Source organism: Narcine bancroftii, chromosome 3 (assembly GCF_036971445.1).
Source record: "Narcine bancroftii isolate sNarBan1 chromosome 3, sNarBan1.hap1, whole genome shotgun sequence".
NCBI lineage: Eukaryota > Metazoa > Chordata > Chondrichthyes > Torpediniformes > Narcinidae > Narcine > Narcine bancroftii.
This window is the reverse complement of record NC_091471.1, coordinates 365,182,300-365,205,069: the sequence shown is the minus strand read 5'-3', so window position 1 is coordinate 365,205,069 and position 22,770 is coordinate 365,182,300. Positions and strand designations below refer to the sequence as shown.

Here is a 22,770-nt window from a genome sequence, read left to right as displayed (position 1 = left end):
ATGTTTTGTGACGGTACGGTGGTGGGGGGGTGTCCGGGCATTGGGCTATCTTCAACAAATCGGGCATCCATTTACAGTGGATGAGAGGCACTGGACTCTGTTTTTCTGCTGGCACCTATAAAGTAAGGATTCCAGCGGTTCTCAACCTTTTTCTTCCCACTCACATTCCACCTTAAGTAATCCCTAGACCATCGGTGCTCTGTGATTAGTAAGGTATTGCTTAAGGCGATATGTGAGTGGGAAATAAGGTTGAGTATCACTGCTCTAGACCCAAGTATTACTAAAATCTTATTCTTGAGAAAAATTGTCATTGGCCCATTTCCTTTGGAGTTATGAAACCATGCACATAACGAGTCCATTAGGGACGATTAAAACAGTGGTTTCAAACTTTTTCTTTCCACCCACATACCACCTTACTAATCACAGAGCACCTATGGCATTGGGATTACTTAAAATGGTATGTGAGTGGAAAGAAAAGGTTGAGAACCACTGCTCTAGGGTTCCTCGAATTACCAACAAGGACCAAATGGGACATTCAAACATGAGTTGAGCGTGGTTTGCATCGGGTCATGTTTGGTGTCAGATGACATCCATGGAAGAAATTTTATGTTCCTGCACTTTAATTCAACACATAAAGGAATTCTCTTTATCCCATCCATCCCTTTGATACCACTCTGTTTTCTCTCTTCCCCAGTTTTGTTCAAGAGTCTTTAGCCTGATGATTACAGTAATCCTGTTTCCACAGATGCTACCTGATTCATTGAGTTTTCCTGTAATTTCTGTTTTTAATTTAAGTTCTCTAGCATCTGCAGTTGAAAAAAATAGTTTCTTTTATAGGGATAGACTGGTCCCTGAGTTAATGATGTGACTCAATGGTTCCCATATTTACCGGCATTTGATTTCAGAGTTGGTTAGTTGTAATGATCAGTAAAGATATAAGTGCAGATCTCTGAAATGTTTTGTCATTTTTAACTATAGAGCATTTCACTGTGGCCAAATTGATTCATCAATGAGGTATGAAAAGGACTGGGAATCTGAAGGATAGGATAGTGAAGGGGGAAGCATATATTGCACAGGGGTGTGGAGTGAAGATGCTGACCACAGGTTTCAAGCAGGGGCTGTAAGCTGGATGCAGTCAAATCACAGAAAAGATCTTGGTGCTGCAGGAAAACTACAGGTTAGCCTGTTGAACTTAGACGAACGACCACTGCTCTTCCAAGCGTTTAAGCGACACTGCAAACAATCTACCTAATGAACCTAGTCCTGTCCTAGTCAATATGTATCTGACAGGTCGCCGAAACATGTCAATATGGAAAGAAAAATGGAAAGATTGTTGAAATGGAGATGTGCAGCTCCTTAGGTAACTTAAATGACTTGGTACCTCCTAAGGAGGTATCAGTCCATCAGCACCATCTATCCTGTCTTGCCTTGGTTAAAAAAAAGTAGAAACTGCACTGAATAGAATTTGAAATCACTTCCACGTTAGCATTGCAGACCACCCTTTGTCAGGCACAATAACACGTGGGTAATTAGTAATTTTGGGGGTGAGAAAGTTTTGATTTCTGTGAATCAAAAATCATATTGTATAGTGTAATCGAAAACTCTCTCAGCATTGAGTTCTTGTCCCTGCCATTTGTTTTAGCCAAAAATTTGCAAACTTCTCACCAAGCTAATGAGAAATCAGGCCTCATCATCCATTCACACAAGAAAGGATGCAAAGTGACTTGAAAACATTATTGCGGTCAGCATTACCAACTGAGGGAAGAAGACTTCAAAACGTAGAAGAAAGGGATAAGCCCTGATGAAATGAAGAGTCAGGGAGCTGCTGAAGTGGAATAGAAGCTAAAATGTCACTGGAGTGAGAAAAATAAATAGTGCAGCAAGCTGGGATGAAATTAAATAAGTCTGTTAAAATGAGACTGAAAGCAAAGCATGAAATTAGGATGAGAAAGGGAAGCGTCAAACTAGAACATGATTCTTTGCATTTTCCATTTTTTAAATTCATCTTTAAATTTGTGTACATCTCTGTAATTTAAAGCCAAAATACATCAAGCAGGATGCATTTTTATATTTTGCAACTGTGAAATAAAGCAAATCACTTATGTAGTTGCAATTTGTTGGCAGCAAAAGGCCCACATCTATATCCAGTAAAATCCCCGTTATCTGGAATTCAAGCAACCGGCAACCTCACGCAACTGGCCTCAGAAAATATAAAGGTAAAAAATAAGAAAGTTGAAAATTGGCGATCCCCCGGCAACAATCTCAAGCAACCGGCAAATTCACCATTCCCCATAAGTCCCGAATACTGGGGGTTTTACTGCAATATATTTTTAACATGTAGACAGGCCTGAAAACAATATTAGCCACAGCATACTGCATTAACATAAGTCGGAAGTAACACAGTGGCCTTCATCGAATCTAACATGACACTGTTTAGTTGATAATGTAATCCTTGACATTTTGAGGTTATGAATGAAATAACTATTCATGAAAATTAATGAATAGACAGTAATTGATACACATTACAATTTATTCCTACCCTTAGCCAGCAACTATTGCCATTGGAGTGAAATAATATGATGTTGTTGTCCACTTATTTCTGGACTTCATTCACAGGTCAAGGTATCCTCTTTGAAGGAGTTTTGATTCTGGGACAGAAAGTTATCAAGTTTTGAATTGAAATACTTGCTTTCTACTTAATAAAAAGTGACTTATTCCTTTTTTTCTGGAAAAAAGTCAAATATAGTCTTCTACAATAATTACCCAGAGAGCCACAACATATGATTTCAGTCATCCTTTCTTTCTTTGAAATGATGCACTGTTTGAATGGGTTTTGTTGCCCATCATAGGTCCAATTAAAAGCTTTGTGACATAGTACAGAAAGGGAAGTTTTATAATTTAAATTCTGTTGTTCTGGGATGTTTAATGTCGTAAATGATCAAATAACAAGAAGAAATCATCTAATCAAAGCAGATAAAATAAATGTCAGGATCATGAAAAATAACCTCCCCTTCATTGACTCTATCTGTAACTCATTGTCTGAAAGAGCTACTAAAATATGAATGGACACCTGACTCAAATTCTCATCTCTCTTTTCTTTAGGCAGAAGATACATGAGCTTGAGAACATAAACCTCCTCATTGAAGGACTCTCGAATGGATCTCACAGTTGCATTTTCTTTTACAACAGTACATTTCTCTATTCCCTGCACTTAGGTTTTACAGTTTCTCTATGGCTTGCACTAATTGAATATTGTTACATTACCCGACACTTCATTATTTGTAATTGCACGGTGTTAGATTGGCTGGATAGCATGAAAAACAAAGCTTCTATTGTATTTCAGTACATGTGGCAAATAAACAATTCAACTCATTACAATATAAAATCATAGTATGTTCAAATGTATATATTCAGAATCAAATCAAGTCAACTTTATTTATGTTCATACCATGCTCGCACGATAAAGATGAGATAACATTTCTCCAGGACCACGGAGCATATTAACATAGATGTAAGTTAAGAAAGTGAACACATTAAAATATTAAGGTACTATGACGTATGCACAGAAAGTCCACGCCGCACTATCCTCATTGTACTAGGAGTTCAAGAGCCTGATTGCTTGGGGGAAAAAGTTGTTTCCCACTCTGGACGTAAGGGCTCGAGTGCTGATACCACCTGCCAAATGGCAGAAGAGAGAACAGTTTACATGCGGGATGTGAGGAGTCTTTCACAATATTTATTGCTTTCCGCCTGCATCGAGTGTTGAAGATGGCCTTTGTGCTTGGAAGAGGGTCCCCCAATGGTCTTTTCCGCTGACTTCACTATCCTCTGCAGGGTCTTGCAGTCCAAGCTGGTACAGCTTCCAAACCAGGCTGTGATAGTTGCGCATACGTCCTCTGTACAATGTAGTGAGGATGGAGGGTGGGAGATGGATTTTCCTCAGCCTTCGCAGGAAGTAGAGGTGCTGCTGGGCTTTCTTGACTATGGAATTGGTGTTAAGGGGCCAGGAGAGAATCTCAGCCAGGTGCACCCACAACCCCCCAGTTCAATGCTTCCGCCTCCATCCCCCCACCCCGGACCGATGCTATCAAAAAATCAGTGCCCCCCCACCGTGGTTACCCTTATGCCCCTCGATTAGATTTGTTCTGAAGCCGACTCTGGATGGAACCAAAACCTCTGAGTGGAAAGCCTTGCATAAGGTAGTGGTCACAGCCCAGTACATTACACACAACAAACTCCTTCCACATCTATTCAGAACACTGCCGTTGGAGAACAGCAGCAATCATCAAGGATCCACACCACCCAGAACATGCTCTGTTCTTGCTGCTGCCATCAGGAAAGAGGTAATAGGTGGCACAGCACTCGTACCTCCAGGCTTACGAATAGCTGCTTCCCCTCAGCCTTCAGACTCTGAAACAACAGGCTCAATCTGATACTAATTTTTTTCATGAGTGCAGTTTACAGTTACTGATGATTAAAAATTCTGACTGGCCCACAGGAAAAAGATTCTTAGGGTTGTGTGATATCAGGTATGCACTCTGACAACGTGAACTTTGAGTAAGCTTCTGACTGGACAGGATCTGAAATTTTCTATGAACAGCAGTTGATGGGACAATGTCAAATTGGATTTATATCTATGATCTAAGCTGCCCTTTGTACATTCCATTGACTGCTAAGGTTTTAAACAAAGTGTTAATAGGATCCTTTAACAGCCCGGGTTGATGAATTGTGCTATTAAACAGAGGATGTGTTAAAACCTTGGATGTTTGAGATGGTGCCTTTTGCACAAAAGCTTCACAGCAACAGCAATGTTTTTTCAACAAATTGAATTTCTGCTTGCTTGTCATTTTGGTGTTCAGTGAATTAGCATTTCAATGGGTCAGTCATAAAAGGTGAAGTGCAAGCAATAGATTATCATTTAAGTAGAGAAAAAAATTAACTCACATAAATCATTTTTCAAAAGCCCACATTTTCCCTTCATTCCAATGAAATCAGTTCTAAGGAGGAAAGTGAATTGGCAATTTTCATTCAAGTGCATCACTTTACCATCCATCCAAACACACAATGGCATGCAGCTGACTAATAGCTCCAGTCGTACGTAATGGATTCATCCTGTCTCTCATTATTCATAACTGACGATTAACCAAATACAAGCTCTCTGAGCTATCCTGAATATACTACAGGGTCCTTTATTTCTCATTCTTTTATACACACCAGCTGGTTTTGTACCAATTCGACAGAAAGCATTTTACGTCAATAAAGTGCTTTTTTAAAATCATACGATAGATGTTTCGAATTTAATAGTTCATAACAAAGTATACCACATATGTTTTATGTTGCAACAATAGTTTGCCAATGAGAAGGTCAGAGGAGTTTAGCTGGTGGTGTTTGGGGAGTTGAAGAATGCAATGTTGTGTCTAGTGAAGAATAAAATGAAGTTGACTTCTTGGTGTGGCTGAAAGAAACGAGTGAGGTTATTCTTTATTTGTTTGTAAGCTGTGGTAAATCAGCGCCGTTCTATGCTCTTCATATGCAGTCAAGGTAATCACATGACTAAGAATCAAACAAGATTTGCATTAGTATTCCCTTCCAAATGGCTCAATTCTTTTAGAAAATCATTATTAACCCCTTATTTCTGTTTGTAGATGTCACAGAATTACTTATTTGCATTGGCGGCTATAGTAAGTTAGGTGGCTTTGTTTATGGTGACCGCTCTCACCTTCTGATGCTTTTCTCACCATCAAAAGTTGCTATAATCGATCTTGATGCTCCTTTTGTGTATGTTTATTTCTTATATCATGAACGAGATCAGTTCCTAAGTCTGTCTTTAAGCTGAATTTGGAGGTAAGTCGGAACTTGCTGCACATGCAGCTTTTTAATCACTGAAAAGGCTTTGAGCCTTTTCTTGCACTAAAGTACAGGCGAACGGGCATTTTAAGCTGATTTTGATCATCAACGGCAACATGATCTGATTTAAGATGGCCGACGGTGCTCTCCTTCCTCGAGGCGACAAACCGCTGAAGCTGCACCTGGTCCGTTCGTAAGTACGAGTTGTCTGTAAGTGGTACGTTCGTAACCCAGGGACTGCCTGTAAACCTATTTCTGATTCTGATCTATCTCTTGTGATGAGTGTGTCTTTTTGTCTTTCACCTCTCTCATTTCTGAGCTCTTTTTGCCATTCTATTTTTTTTCTATTCTTCCAGAGTCGAAATCCACACCTGACTGGTGTACATTTTTACTTTTCATAATCTGAAGTCTTCAGCTTCATCTTGTGCCAGTCCTAGTTATAAATCTCTCCTCATCATTGCCAATGGTCCAACCTTCCCAGAATCTGTTGTTCCTGCATTCATCCTCATGTGCATTTGGCTGTTTTCATAAACAAACCCATTCACATCAAAGCAATTTTAATAATCTACATTCAATTACAAAAGATATAAACAATAGAGCTAGACCTTCCTCTGCCACATCTGCGTAGATGCTAGAAAATCATTAGAAAGATAGAAAAAGGCTGGCACAGTTAGTGTAGCAGTTAATGCAAAATTACGACAACACCAGCGGCCCGGGTTTGAATCCGACTTTGAATGTAAGGAACTTGTACCTTCTCCCAGTGTTTGCGTGGGTTTCCTCCGGATGCTCCAGTATCCTGCCACCCGTCAAAATGGACAGGGATTGGAGGTTAATTTGAGTATTTGGGCATCACAGGCCCGAGGGCCGGAAAGGCCTGATACCATGCTGTATGTCTAAATTTAAAAAAAAACCTCAACTGACGAAGTCAACAAAAATCACCATAATTCTCTGTTCAAAGACTTTAAGAAAGGTATGGATGCATTTCATCCGTATCCCCAACCTGTCTAGAGCTTTGAGCTTGCTTTTATAAACATGATAAGATGATGCCCAACTCCATCATCTATTCCGTGCAAGAAGATAGGCTACAACTCAAAAAAGATGAATGCCAAATACAGGAAATCGATTGACTAATTCCTGTAACAACAGATAGAAACAATCATTAAATCAGTATTGGAAGGGGATGATTCTGCTAAACTTCGGGCACAGTAAGTTCAGTGGAGACCAGAAGGCTACAGACATTTTGTCAGAACATCAGATGGTCAGTTTTGCTCATGATTAGTCTCGGGTTTACTCCATGTCCATATCATTCAGCTGTGCTCTGCTGAGACACTTTTTAAGGCCTCTGTCCATCTTCTTCCTTCTGGAGGTTAATGAAATGCTGAGGAATGTTACTGTTGTATCACAGTCTGTGCCAAAACTGACTAAAATATTTAAATTGACTAAAATATGTTAAATATGCAGTCTTGTAAAACTACAATAAAGCATACAAGACATTTACAACACCTAATGAATCACTATGGACTGTATTCTCAGTTATTGCTATCAACGTGAACCACTAACAAACAGATAGTGACTGGAGTAAATATGACGACACTACTGATGTAATAGAGACATGGAAAAAACAGTCTTTCTTTGTTTTTTCTTTAAATACAGGAAGTGGACATCAGTGGTTGGGTCAACCTTATTGCCTGTGACAAGGATCAGGAGTTATGCCATCTTGAATTTTTGTAGTCCACATGGTGAAAGAAGGGTGCTTGTGGATTTTGATTCTGTATCCAAGCCAGTACAGTACATGACTTATGACTTAATGGAACTTGAAAATACTTCCCATTCGTCTGGTGGCATTTTCCATCTGGATGATGGATTTGGGAGGTTCTGTCAAAGAAGTGTTGGCAAGTTTTGGGAGTGCATTTTGTGGAAGAGCCAATATTTTATTAAGAGAATCCTTTAATGGATGAGATACTTCTTTAGTAATTGATTAATCAAAGCAAAGAAAGGGCTCCACTTTTCCAATGAATTTATGCCTACAGTCTATCAACTGTTATAAATGGCCCTGATTTTAAATCTATCTGGTGAGCATAGATAAGCTTCAGTGTGAATATCAATTGTCCTCTGATGTATTTTCTTTCATTAAATCTTCATTAATTCTGATTCCCAATTCTAATTTGCAGTCCCAAAGGTTTTACACTCCAGTCATTAGTACTGAAAAGGCCACAGCATGTTTTGTGTAAATCTTTCTAATTACTTTCTTTTATTTGTTTTTCAAATCTGCCACAGTATTCTTGCAAAGTTGACATTTCCATGTGGTCAATGTCAAAGATACTTTTGTTTCAATCAACATATTTCCACTGTATTGAAGAGCTTGCAAATCATGCAGTTCCTGAGAAGAGTTGGGGATGGTAGGGGGAGAAGGGATAGGGGGAGAGGGAGTAGGGGGATGGAGAATGGGAATGGTGGGGAGGGAGTGGGGATGGGATAGGGAGGGAGGGAGGAAATGGGATGGTGGAGATAGGGGTTGAGAAGGGGCAGTGGGGGATGGGGTGGGGAGGGAGAATGGGGAGGGGATGGGGAGGGAGTGGGGATGTGGGGGAAGGGAGGATGAAGGTGGGAAAAGGAATGGGGATGGGGATGAAGGAGGGGATGGAGAGTGGGAGTGGGGATGGTGGAGGAATGGGGAAGAGGGTGGTGGGATGGGGAGGGAATGGGGAGGGGATGGTGGAAAAGGGAGTGGGAATAGTGAGGGGATGAGGGTGGGGGAGGAAGGATGGGGAGGGAGAGGGATGGAATTGGGAGGAAGGTGGGGTGATGGGGTTGGACGGGAGGAGGTTTGGGGAGGGAGGGAGGGGAACACAAAAGTGAACTGACACGTACCAGCCAAGACATATCCTGAACAAATCATCCTTGTGGGAATGCATGAGGTAGAAATGATGAGGGTTGCACCTGTAAATCACCACCCTTGCCTTGAGGGAAAGGCCAGGTTAAGAGCATAAGAGCCAACATGAAAATTGTGTTATTCAAAAAAGCTTTTTTCATACACCTGTGGGCGACAACAGATGAAGGGCTCAAGCCTGAAACGTTGGTGATGTATCTTTGTTTCACAAAGACACTGTTTGATCTGCTGAGTTTCTCCAGCATTTGTGTGTTTTTTTCACTTAACCACGTGTCAACAGAATCCTGTGTTTTACCTATGGGTGATAACAGTATCTGTATCCTTGAAAACAATTCCAAAGAAATGGAAAACAATTTTCCAGATCCATCCAGACTATGTTTGAATTTTCCTGCACAGATTTCTCTCAAAACCGATTTCTCTCAACATTTTTTGTAGCTCAAAGGACTTTTTGGGCATGGTTTCTGTTGTAATCATAATGACCATGTATCAACAAAACTCAAAAGTAATGATAACAATATTTTCTGCTTTAATGATCCCATGTCCCTCAATGAAATAGAGTCTGGAATTTTTAGCATCTATCTGTGTGAGCAGACAAGACCATGTTTAATATTTCATCCAAAAGAAGCAATTCCAACTACGGCTCCTTCAATCCTGCTCTGGAATCTCAACATTAATTTTTTTGGCTCAAGTTTCTTGACGGGGATTTAAAGTCATTGAAAAAGTGAAGCTGATCCATGGGTTTGTGTTGCTTGTATCTGTCATACACAAAAATGATCAAATTTGCCAATAAAAGTAAATGACGTGGGAGATAGGTTGGGCTCCAGGAAAGGCACAATTTCCAAAAGAACAAAATGTTTGGGACTGTAATAAGATTGTGTCTTGTTGGAAAATTGTCTTTTGGATTTCACAGCATTGCCACTTCCACTGAAGCACCAACATTTACATCAGGCAATATGCCTGGATAGCATAATACACAATTTCTCAACCACGCACAGGAAGTAAAAGGCAGACAACATTTTGGGCCTGAGCCCTTCAGTGGGAATGTGAAAAAACAGAAAAGGTGAGAGAAGTGAGAGGACCCAAGAAGGGGAAGGAGTGGGGGCACAGTCTAACAGGTAAGGTATATTAAGTGGATACAGATGAGAGGGTAGAAGTACTTGAGTTCGCATAGCACACTGATATTTACTAAAATAAAATGGAACACAAGTAAAGCATATGTAACGCTCACCATGAAACCATCAATAGTTTGTAAAAACCCTTCAGCCTCAGGTTTCTTGTCAGAGTACATACATGACATCACGTACAACTCTGAGATTCCTTTTTCTTGTGGGCATGGCAGAATTACCACTAAGTGGTAGAGGCACAGAGAACACTGAAGGCTGCCTGTGTTTCTTACCTACTCCTGTAACTCCGAAAACAATGTGATTGATTCTTTTACCCTTTCTCTGAAATTGTAAAATAAAAAGGAATATTCACATCTTTTGTTTTTTGTGGATCTTTCTCACATTTCAAAGCAAGACTTACTAAATGTTTGGCGATCGAATGCAGGATGCATTTCACCAAGTAGTTTATTTTGATGCTATCAACACATTGGAGAACATTTACCAGCAAACACAATTAACCAATGCAACTTGACTTTGTCCAAAATAATAAATGCATTTTCATTATTTTTATAAATTTCCTAAAACTGAAAACTGAGTACAAGTTGTTCATTAACTCCAAAATGGAGCCAGTGTAAGATCATAGTTCTTGTTTTCTGATCATTATGTAATTCATGATGAAAAAAAATACAATTTTCACCCTGATTCGGATTTTGAGTCATTGGGCCCAAATCATTAACAGTTTCTGCTGAGTGTTTACTCATTTTATTTTGTTTATCTGATTATCTTATATAATCTGATCTGAACTAATTCACTTACCAACTCTGTGAAGGTTAAACACTTTCATGGAACATAAAACTAAAATGTCAAGCGTGACTTCTGACCTGTATTCTAGAGAGAAATGGGTCAGCTCCGTGTTGTTGTACAACCATTTAAACTCTAAAGGCCAGCTCCCTTCGGCCATGCAGGTCAGGACCAGTCGATTTCCCTCCAAGTGGATCTGCGAGCGAATGGGCTCCGTCTTAAAATAAGGTGGTACATCATCTGAAATACATATAGAAAATGTTCAGGACAAAACATTTCGATATAGATTTAATGAATGAAAAAGTATAATGACATCAGCTGTTTGCCAAGCCAAAGAACAAGACTCAACCAGTCAAAGGCCAAAAATGTACCTAATTTATCAAGTGAATTTTGTAGTTTTTCGGAGGAAATGGACACAAAAAGAATGATTGTATAACAAGCAAATTAAATCAAAACAGTTTCTTCGCCTTCACACACTTAAACCCACTCAACACATTAATTCAAATAATTAAGTTTAAACCCACAAACAATAGTGGCAGATTTGTAATTGGCAACATTTAAAAAAAATCAAGTGTATTGTAAGGATTTTGAAATTAAGCATTACATTACTAATTTAAGAATGTTATTTTAACTATGTTTAACTAATTTCTGGACACATTCAGCAATAGGTTAAGTTCAGTGAAAGCAAGAACCCAGAACAGCAAACAACAAATTGTGATGAGAATGCTTTTGACCCATCCTTGATCCATGCATCTGTTTTCTGTTCAGAATGCAGGATTGCCAAACTGACTTTTATATTTTTACTTTAAAAAGGATTGACACCGTTACTATAAGAATTGTGTCAAACAATCCTTCGAACAATTTAACTGCTGCTTCATTTTCAAAATCATTGTTGAGGTACGCTTGGAGGGAGTGGGCAGAACCAGTGCTAACAGCTCCCATCGTGACGGCTAGACACAACAGCCTCCTATCTACTGGCAACTAGCTATTACAGCCACGAGGCATAGCGACTCAGCAGCACCCATAGGTCTACTGAGAAGCCCTGGCCTACTCAACGTAGCTACGTCATGAGGTCATTAGCACTTCAGATGTTATGACCCCAGGTCACATGTTGTGTGTCTATATCAAGCCTGATAACACTGTAATAAATGCTCTTCTCTTCGCTGGCTGACAACTTCAGGTGTGGTCTCATTATTTCAACATGATGGCTTAGAGCACAAACATCATCTGCCACAACATCATTTTAAAAAAAAACCTCTTAACTAAGGGGATTAATGATCTAAAAAGACCTGCCAAATGCATAATTCTTGGGCTGATTCTCGCACCTTTGGTGGATATCATTCTTTCCACAAGAGATTGCATGGTTCAAATTAGTGCCAAAAATTTATGAAACGATGGGTAAAATGGATTTTCCTTCATTTTATTTTGAAATTTTCTAATCTTAAATGAACTGCAGCCATTTCACAGAAGTTAAGGAAGAAATGATGGAATGGGGGCAAGTTGAGCACAGTATTTCTTTCTATTCTATCTCATCTTGATTTGTCCTTTCATATACTCAAAAAAAAAGAAAGGCAAGTGGATTTAGTTCTAGACTAATGGAGATTTTTGGACTAGTTTCTCATATGAAAGCTCCTGCCTCATTAACTTCACAATTTCAACCTGTGGCCAGGATTAAATGAATTCTATCAGAATGCAAAAGAGGAAAGAAATTCCCAAAGTCCTGCATTCAGTCACATCACAGAAGTTTCTCTGAAATTCAAATATGCACTTCTGCCATCATGCTTCATATTTATTGGACACACTAATGTTTCCCAGGTAAAAATTATACCTCACCCATAATCATGTTGCTAACGAAATGATGTGGCAAGCGATTGTCAGTCATGACAAGATGAACTGCCATTGTTTGTTGTGGTTAAAGTGGCTATTTTGCGGAGTTCCATTTGGTGCTCCATCGTTGACAACATGAGTTAATATGTACTGTCCTTGCCTTAATGAGCTGCAGTATCAATGCAATTAACAAGGTTAGTACTGATGGGTTTGAAAGTCTGCATCAATTTTCCACTACTTCTAAGAGCCTCCGAATCATTACAAATTGCTCTTTTTCCTTTGTGGTTTATCTGGGTTTTCTATGAAAGTTGAAGCATGCAGACCAGGAAAATCTCAGATTTAGTGTCCCCACTATATCTTCTCTGGTGCTGCTGCAGTGGGAATTATGCAAATTTATGGAGCTAATCTGATGCCAAGGAATCAAATGCAGCTATGACATCTGCTCCTAAGATGGATGCCATTTTCTGGAAGTGACACACGAATGTCAAGGGAAGAGATCCATTGTGAATGGTCTTAATGGTATTGCAGTCATACAGTGGTTCAGTGAGAAGAACTGCCCCCTTACAACTCCAGCCTATCAGTACTGACTGTTCTCCGTGCGGAGTTTCTTCATTCTCCCTCTCGCACCACAGGGGTGCATGGGTTGACTGACCCACATTGCCTTTAAGTTTACTCTGACTTGCAGGTTCTATGGTTCTGTGTTCATTCTCTTTTACTGAACTCCACATATTCCTTTTATGCCTTTCAACTCTCAGTGTTGCTCCCTCAAGTTGAAACTGCGCTTCCCTTGGATTTAATCAACCTTTGAACAGGTTTTAGATCACTTCTCTGTATCTCTCTCAACTATATCTTTAGCACCTTTGAAGCATTTTAGGATGACTTCTGTGCAGTATAAAAACACTTTAGCAAAGTGTAAAATGATTATCCAGACTGTTGTTAACTTATTTGAATCCAAAAGTTGAGGCAGTTCTGACTTTCTCTCAAACACTGAAGGTCGAGCCTGAGAACATAAGGTTGGAGCTCTTTACTACTTATTGTCCCTGATGCTTCAAGCATGTCACTTTTAAAGAGATGAACATCTGTGGCAGTCATTTTGTGCCCATTTGAAGACTTTTACAACATCAACAAGCGCCTAAGTAAAACTATCAATATTTTCTCTGCAGGAAAAAAGACAATGCAACTTTTCTCTGCACCTTCCTCACTTTAAGCAAAGTCCTTCTGACAAAATGGTTACACTGCAGATATAAAGCACAGCGCTGAAACATTTACCAGAAACTTGCAAGCTCCCGTGAGTCAAATTGGACAGATTTGCTCTCAGCTATAGATTTATATTTTATCATTCCCAATACCCTGTAGGGAACTTGCTGCTGAACACCATCAAAGATGTAGCACAAAATGCTTGAAGGATTTGAAATACTCTAGGGCCAATTCCTGAATTTATTTTCTTTGCAATGTTTGAGAACTTGTTTTCTTGTGTCAGTGGTTTGTGACTGTAAATTTCTTTTTAACTCATTACTTGAACAATCCTGCAACAATCAAAAAAAAAGATCTTTAATGGAAATTAGCCCATGTAAGTGAAAGAAATTGTACACTTTGATACTATACATCCACCAGTAATGATTCCTTCTCTTGATTAACTAAAAATATTTATCAAAAGAGAAAGAAGGAATTCATTACAATCAGTCTTAAATAGCTGCTTTGAAAAAAGACAAACTGAGCAAAACGGCATTAATAGTTCCTCATGTCAAACATAAGTCTACCTCCATAACAGTGTACATATGAACCTATTGCCATTGTAGTATCCCATTAGGCTTTGGAGGACAATTTAGGTTGTGGGGAATAGAACAACCTAACAAGATTTTAATATTCAAAAGTGCTGGAGAAACTCTGCAGGTCACGGAGCGCTCTTTATGGCAAAGATTCGTAACAAGGCATGAGCAAAAAGCAAGCAAACTGTGGGAGGAGGGGAAAGGGGAAGAGCACAAGCTCACTGGCAAGAGGTCATAGGTGGATATGGGTGAGAGGGCAAAAGAGAAAAACGCTGGAAAATGATAGGAGGAGGGGGATAGCTTTCTGAATGGGAAGGAAAGGGGTTTGGGAACTGGAGTAAAGGAGATAGAAGGATCTGAAAAAAAGAGAGAGAGGGAGGGGCCTACACCTGTGTCCACACCTCTTCCCTCACCACCATTCTGAGCTCCAAACAGTCCTTCCAAGAGAATCAACACTTCACTTGTGAATCTGCAAGGGTCATCTACTGCATCTGGTGCTCCCATTGTGGCCTCCTCTACTTTGGAGAGATTGAATGCAATCTGGGAGATCATTTCATTGAGCACCTTCACTCCGTCTGCTGCAACAGTGCAGACCTTCCACTCGCCAACCATTTCAATTCCGCACTTCACTCACATGCCAGCATTTCGGTCCATGGCCTCCTCATACACTGCCAAACCGGGGCCCCCTGCATATTGGAGGAACAATACCTAATATTCCATCTAGGCATTCTCCAGCCACATCGATTCCTCTGGTTTTTGTTAGGACCCTCCCCAGCAATTTGTTTTAATTTCCTCCCTGCAGTTTTTAGTTTCTAATTTTCAGATTTGTAGTTTCCAATCATATCCACTTGCCTTCTCATTTGACAGCTTGCTATCTTCAATGAGCATTGATGGATTCAAGAATGACCCTACAAGTACCATGGGCAGGTGCTCAGTACATAATTTTTTACTGTTGTTCAGGGCCAGAATGAACTCATACCCAAGAAAAGATCTGGACCCACGGCAATTCGCCTATTGCCACAATCGCTCCACAGCAAATGGAATCTCACTGGTTCTCCAATCAGCCCTGGATCGCTTAGTCAATAGCAGCATGCACTTTTCATCGATTACAGCTCAGCTTTTAACACCCTCAGTACTAGTCAGCAAGCTGCAAAACCTGGGCCTCTGCATCCATCTCTGCAACTGGATCCTAGACTTTGTCATTGGAAGACCACAGTCAATACAGATCAGTAACAACGTCTCCTCTTCACTGGCAATCAACACAGGCGCACCTCAAGGATGTGTGCTTAGCCCATTTCTCTTCGCTCTCGACACTGTGTGGGTAGGCACAATTCAAATGTCATCTCCACATTTGCTGACAATATCACAGCTGGCAATGAGGAAGTGGACAGAAGTGAGATAGATCAGTTAGATGAGTGGTGTCACAACAACAACCTTGCAATCAACCCTAGCAAAACTTAGAAAATGATTATGGAATTCAGAAAGGGGAAACCAGGAAAACACAAACCTGTCAGGAGTAGAGGGTAAAGAACTTCAAATTTCCAGGTGTAAACCTCTCTGATCTATCCTGGGCCTCCATGTCGCTGCAGTCATGAAGAAGGCTCACCAGTGGCTATACTTTATTAGGAGTTTGTGAAGATTTGGTATGTCACCAAAGACTCTTGCCAATTTCTACAGTGCTACTATGGAGAACATTCTGACTGGTTGCATTGCTGTCTGGTATGGAGGTGCCAATGTTGAAGTGCCAGTTGATGAAGTAGACAAAGACGATGTGGTCAAACAATAATCATGGCTTTTATTAGCAGAAACTCACGGTACAATAATGAAAGACAATAGATGCTTATACAGTTATATCTAAGGCGAGTGTCCTTAACAGTAGAGATAATGCACAGCTAATGTTAGTACAGCAAGGCTCGCCAGAGGGGGGAGACATGCAGCTTGGCAGACATTCACCACAAATGCACAGGACAGGAAAAGAGTACAAAGTTGTGAACTCAGCAAGTGCCATCATGGGCATTAGTCTTCATTCCATTAAGGACATCTACAAGAGGTAGTCTATCAAGAAAGCAGCCTCTATCATTAAGGATCCTCACAATGCAGACAATGCCCTCTTCTCACTGCTACCAACCAGGAAGGAGGTACAGGAGCCTGAAGGCAAACACCCAACGGTACAAAAAAAAGGTTCTTCCCCTCTGCCAATAGATTTCTGAATGCACAATAAACCACAAACACTGCCTCACCTTTTTCTCTTTTTTTTGCACTAACATTTAATTTTTAACTACTGTATTTACGGAAATGTAATTTACAGCAGTTTTAGCGCCAGTAATGGACAATAAAACAATGGATTTCATGACACGTGTTCATGACAATAAATTCTGATTCTGACTGAATTGTGAATTTTTACATCAGCTCCCAACAGTGATATTGGCAGGAGACAGTTATTTGCCTTATTTATGTACATAAATGCAAGCATGCCACTGATATTAGAATCAGACCGGGAAATACTGAAGCCTGAATGACGGGTTCAGACGTGAAATGTTTTCGAGTGATGTTGCTTAACTTATGGGTTCCAACCACAGAATTTTTGTGTTCCAGATTTCAGCAAGTTCTATCTCTGTGTCTCTATGAAATACTAAACCTGCTGCTGAGTCTCGGAGGTGGAAGCAGCTCAGTGGAACAGATCGGATCCAGAAATAAGATGAAAACTTCGAGCAATGATGCCTTGGGATGTAAAATAGGACATGGTCAAGGAGGAGAACATTGAATTGCAGCAACAAGATGAGATTTAAGGGTCACTCTGAACACAGAAAGAGGAGAAGGGAATGGAGTAGCTGTACAGTACTCACATTTGCATTAACTAAACATACACTTATCTGTGAAGATGAGGCATTAGGCAGCAGTGCCCTTCACAGCAGTACATCACAGGGTGCTCAACAGTCAGTGACATTGGATTAAGCTCAAGCAGGAAACCTGTGAAGCTGGAGACAAATTAATACAACTACAGAGTAACAGGGAAAGTTAACCAAATTTAGAACAATTTTGTGATTTGATGTTCAGAACTGTTGCACTTTTGAGTGTTTATCATGAAATAAATTACAATTTCAGGAAGAGTAGAGTGCTTGCTGCAGTCCTGGATATTTTTGTTGATGGTACAATTAACAAAATAGATAGAAATGTGGAAGGCACATGATAATGTTGTGGTGTGATCAGCTCACTAATTAATAACAAGGAAAAGCTGAGAAAATAATTGAAGAAAGGGAGAGGGCAATATAACACGAATAGAGTGGCTTGAACAACGTAGACCATTTTTCATACTAAAATCTATTCGGCATCCACCACCAAACCTAGAGAATAAACGAACCATAAGTGAAAACTTGGCAGTGAGCCAACCTAAGGGCAAACACTTCAAGTGTTGTGATGTGGGTAACTCTGAGCAGTAAAATGAGTAGTGAGTATGAGCTGTAGCAAGAAGGCGGTAGACTGGACAGGCTCTGATGCACAAGTCTTATCTTATATTTCAGACTGATGAGCTCTGCTCTCGCGAGAGACCAGAAGACTGACTTCGACTCTGATCTCAAACTTGTTCGAAAAATCAAATGGACCCTCTGCATGTACATTTCCTTTCTTCTCAAATTCCCTGTTTACTGTGGCAAAGATTCTGCCTGGAGCAGTCAGTTAACCTTGGAGTTCTCAGAAGTCATAATTTTGTAAAACAGAAAGAAATCTGGAAGCTCTGCAGCTTATAATGCTAATGTCTAAACGGTATCATTTGGAGACTGCAATAATTTTCACAGCTTTACCATTGCGAGGCACTTCACGGCAGTGGTTACAAACATAAACGGACACCCGAAAACATAGGATAAAGAAGGAGGAGCAGATATTGGCCAATCAGCTGTTCATCAGGATCACAGCTGATCCAATCTTAGCCTCAACAGTACTTTCCTGATGTCCAGGGGTGCAGTGCTGTCGGAACTCACAGGAGCGCCACTCTGGCACCTCCTTATCGCCCGGTGCCCCTGCTAATTGTGCCCATCCACCTGGTCTTGCCATTGACAGATGTAGATGGCTGAATAAACTCAAGAAGTGTTCAGTGAGAAGTCATGGGCTCCATGTGGCATGCATTCTCGACCCTGTCCCTGGAATGACCTGATAATCTTGGACTATGTGCCTCTGTCAAAAGCTTTCAATTAGCGGTTACATTGGCTTGTGCTTCAAGCACAAAGTTGCTCTGCATAATTTATTTTCAATATTTTTTTATTAATCATATTATAGGTAAATAATACATGTGGAGAATAGGAGAACATAATCATAAAGGGGAAAAAATTACTATATAACATATTGCATTACACCAGAATTAACAAATCTATTCTTAACTCCTCAAATTGAAATCTTCAAAAAAAAAGTTTTTATTATATAAAATCCCACCTAATCTAAAAAAGAATGAAAAAGACTGAGCAGCCTATCCTGAGAATTTATTAATAAAATTTAATCATCTGGTCTTTACCAACAAAATTGGCAATGAAGTAGCATTTAAAATATTGACACCACATCTAGCGCTGTCTGTAAGGGGTTTGTACTTTCTCCCCGTGTCTACGTGGGTTTTCTCCGGTTGCTCTGGTTTCCTCCCACCCTTCAAAATTTATGCTGGTTGTTGGTTGATTGGTGTATTTGAGTGGCACAGGCTGTATGACTAATTTTTGGGAAGCTGTAGACTGGGCAGGTAAGTGGAGCTTTTATTTTGGAATTCCAGTAGTTTCAGCCTTTTCCTTTACCCTCACATTTGCACCACATCACGCCACCCTTTCAGTGGCACTTCCTCACTGCTCCAGGATGGATCCTGATATCCTGCGCTGTCTGTGCAGAGTTTGCACATCCCTTCCGTAACTGCCTGGGTTTCCGCTGAGTGCTCCGATGTCCTCGTGCTGGTAGGTTAACTGACTCTGTAGTAATTGCTGGAGGAACTCAGCCGGTCTCTTAGCGTCCGTAGGAGGTAAAGATGCATTTGTTTCGGACCTGAGCCCTTCTTCAAGGTATAAGCAAAAAGCAGACAGACATGTGAATAAAGACTGGGAGAGAAAGGAGAATGAATTGGGGAGGTGGGGGGGGGGGGGGGTGGGAATGGGAGTCCAGACTAACAAATGAAAGGTGTTCATTGGATATAATAAGAGGAAAGGTGAGAATTGATTTCGGCTCTGTGGGAGGAGACAAAAGGAAAAGGGAAGGGAGAAGGGGTCAAAGATAGCAGGGGTGAATAATAGAAACTGGAAGTCAATGTTAATGTCATCTGGTTGGAGGGTGTTCAGATCAAAGATGAGATGTTGTTCCTCCAACTTGTGGGTGGTCTCAGTCCAGCAGTGCATGGGACCATGGACAGAAGTATCAGCAAGGGAATGGGGCGGGGAATTGAAATTGGTGGCCACTGGGAGATCCATGTGGACAGAGCTGAGATGCTCAATGAAGTGATCTTCCAGTCTGTGCCCGGTCTCCCCGATGTAGGAAGAACACCTCATCTTGCGTTTGGGCTCCCTCCGACCAGATGGCATTAACATCGACTACTCTGGTTTCCATTAATGTTTCCCTCCCCCTTTCTTGGACTCCGGTCTCCCTTCTTCTAGTTCTCTCTCTCTCCCCCCTCCCTTTTCCCTCTGTCTCCTTTCAGAGTCAAAATCAATTTTAACATTTCCTCATCGTATCCAATTAAAACTGTTTGCTGTTGGTCTGGACTCCTTCCCTTTTTATTCATCCTCCTTTCTCTCCCAGTCTTTAATTAGCTGCCTGTCTGCTTTACCTTGAAGAAGGACCCAGGCATGAAATGTCAGTAATATATCTTTACCTCCTATGAATGCTGCGAGACTGGCTGAGTTCCTCCAGCATTTACTGTGTTTTTACAATCACAGCATCTACAGACTTCTATTTTTCACCCTATCTGACTCTGTAAACTACCTTGCATTGTGGTATATTAATACTAAAGATTTAAATGAAGAAATCATGTCAATATTACAAAAGCAGCCAATACACTCAAAATAAAAAAAACATAATGGTGTATAGTGGCAGCTACATTGCTCCTTCAATAACACACACACAAACACACCCACAACCAGATGGGTTGAGCTCAATGAGCAGACTATGCAGGCTGCTGGGCTGCACTTAAACTCCCAGCCCGGACCTGGCTGAGAACCACGCTGGAGGGTGCTGACGTCACCCGGGCGTCACGTGGTCCCCCAGCGTGGGTTTCTGAGCCCCATGCTGGAAGGAAGGGAAACCCTCGACGGTGCCATTTTGGCCGGCTGCCCTGCCGCATGGCTTACAAGCGGGGCCGGTTCACCTGCCATGTGGTGAGCTGCCACACAGTCCCCCCAGAACTGGTGCTAATGTCCTTTTTCGCAGAGCGGCCTCACTTCTTGGTCTGGGCTCAGTGGGATCGAGGTGCGCTGGCTTCAGCCTGTCCATGGTAAACAGCTCCTGCCTGTTGTCAATGTCCAGCGTGAATGTCAAGCCAAAACGCTGTACAACCCTGTTCGGCCCCTCATACAGTCGCTGCAGAGGTGCCACAGTCGGGCCCTGCCGAACGAAAACGTACTCTGCGGAAAGCAATTCACCAGGAACGTGAGACAGGCTGGTACCATGACTGGGCGGCGGTGAGGGTTTGAACGAGTCCAAGCATGCCCTAAGGTGAGGAAGTAGTTCGTGCGGTGACCGCTGGGGATTGTGAGGTGCGTTGACGAACTCACCAGGTAGTGCCAGCGGCCCACCGTAGACCAGCTCAGCTGGTGACGCCTGCAGATCTTCCTTGGAGGTGGAGCGGATGCCCAGGAGCACTCAAGGCAGTTCATCCGCCCAGTCGGGACTGGAGAGGTGGGCCATGAGCGCCGACTTAAGGTGGCGGTGCAGACATTCAACCAGTCCATTGGCCTGTGGGTGGTAGGGCATGGTGCGGTATAGCTGGATCCCCAACCTGTTGGCAAGCTGTGCCCAGAGCACAGATGTGAACTGGGCACCCCGATCGTTGGTGAGGTGACCCAGTAAGCACTCGCTTGATGGTCTCGTATTTGTCCTCGGCGGGTGGGTGCTGAACAAGGTGCAGCATGCGTCTGGCAGTGGCCTGGTCCAGGGCAGTGACCACATGGTAGAATTTGGTTGTGTCGGACGAAACTGAACCTCCATGTGGCCGAACCAGGTCTCCGGCTCCTGAACCCAGAATTCAGGCAGTTTCACGGCTATAGCGCTGATCCCAGGCTCGCTCATGATGGGTTCAAAGACATTTGAATCAGTTGGAATCACCAATTTTAGCGGCAGCTCCTCTGCTCCTGCAATAACACACACACAACCAGACGGGTTGAGCTCAGTGAGCAGACTAGTTTATTTCAGGCTGCTGGGCTGCACTTATACTCCCAGCCCGGACCTGGCTGAGCCCCGTGCTGGAAGGAAGGGAAACCCCCGACGGCGCCATTTTGGCCAGCTGCCCCGCCACGTGGCTTACAAGCGGGGCCAGTTCCCCTGCCTTGTGGTGAGCCACCACAAAGGTTCCATTATTGCCACGTTTATAATGTAACATACATGACATTCTTTCACTTTGTTTACCGTAAGGAAGACCGAGAGTCGCCACATTTGGAATTTACAATTCAGAATGTATTCAATTGGGTGAATTGTCGCTGGAAAACCTTGCCTGCGTTCATTTGAATTTAATTACCTGAACTAATAAATGCACATCGTTATTGTAAAGAGGATCGAGATGATATTTTTCTCTGGAGTTGCATTAATGGTTTCACCTTTAAGTTATTCACAAATCTCGAAATGCAAAGACGAGCTGATTTATCTTGTGCAAATTGTTTTCCGTCACTCTCTGTCCAATCAGATGAAGGGAAGAACGGAGTCTATAAGGGAAATAATACTTTCTCCTAACCCATTCACATAATTAAAATCAGCCTGGGAGGGCACAGGAGCTTTGAGTTTACTCATATTGATTAATCATGGCTAAAAGGCACTAAGGGCGAGAATTTATTCGGCTTATGAATGACACTACATAAATGAATTTTTTCTTTGTTTCCTTTCTTTATTTATTATGTGTGTATGTGTGTAAGCATTGTCCAGAGAATTGCTGTTTCATCAGGTTGTCTACGTATAGTCAGATGATAATGAACAAACTTTATCTGGTGAAGACAATAATTTTAAGTTCTCCTGCTGCTATATATCATCCAATGACACAATCTCTTCTGTGAAACTTCAAGATCTTTTTGATTGTTACTTTTTTTCCCAAATGTTAACCACATGCATTATGTGCTCAGGGGTCTGGTTACCTGGACTCTTCACAAGCCTCAAATGACTGTTCAGTGATCAGCCACATCAACACACCTTCTGGCTTTATTCCAAGTACACATCTGTCTTGAAGCCAGAGATCACACTTCACAGATCAAACATTAATCTTTCTGTTAGAAAGGCCAAAATTACATTACCATTGCCTCTGCTAAACTTAGAACATAACGCCATCTACATAGGTTCAGGAACAGCTGCTTTCCCTCCACCATCAGACTCC

At 41.4% G+C, this 22,770-nt stretch overlaps 1 protein-coding gene across 1 annotated transcript in view; it reads right to left on the bottom strand.

The window, feature by feature from the left end:
• The window catches only part of sdk2b (sidekick cell adhesion molecule 2b), a 662,520-nt gene that overhangs the window by 363,212 nt on the left and 276,538 nt on the right, over positions 1-22,770 (bottom strand). The window contains exon 2 of the mRNA XM_069930148.1: positions 10,722-10,881. Within this exon, the coding sequence (XP_069786249.1) occupies positions 10,722-10,881 (160 nt within the window). The remainder of the gene's footprint in view (positions 1-10,721; positions 10,882-22,770) is intronic.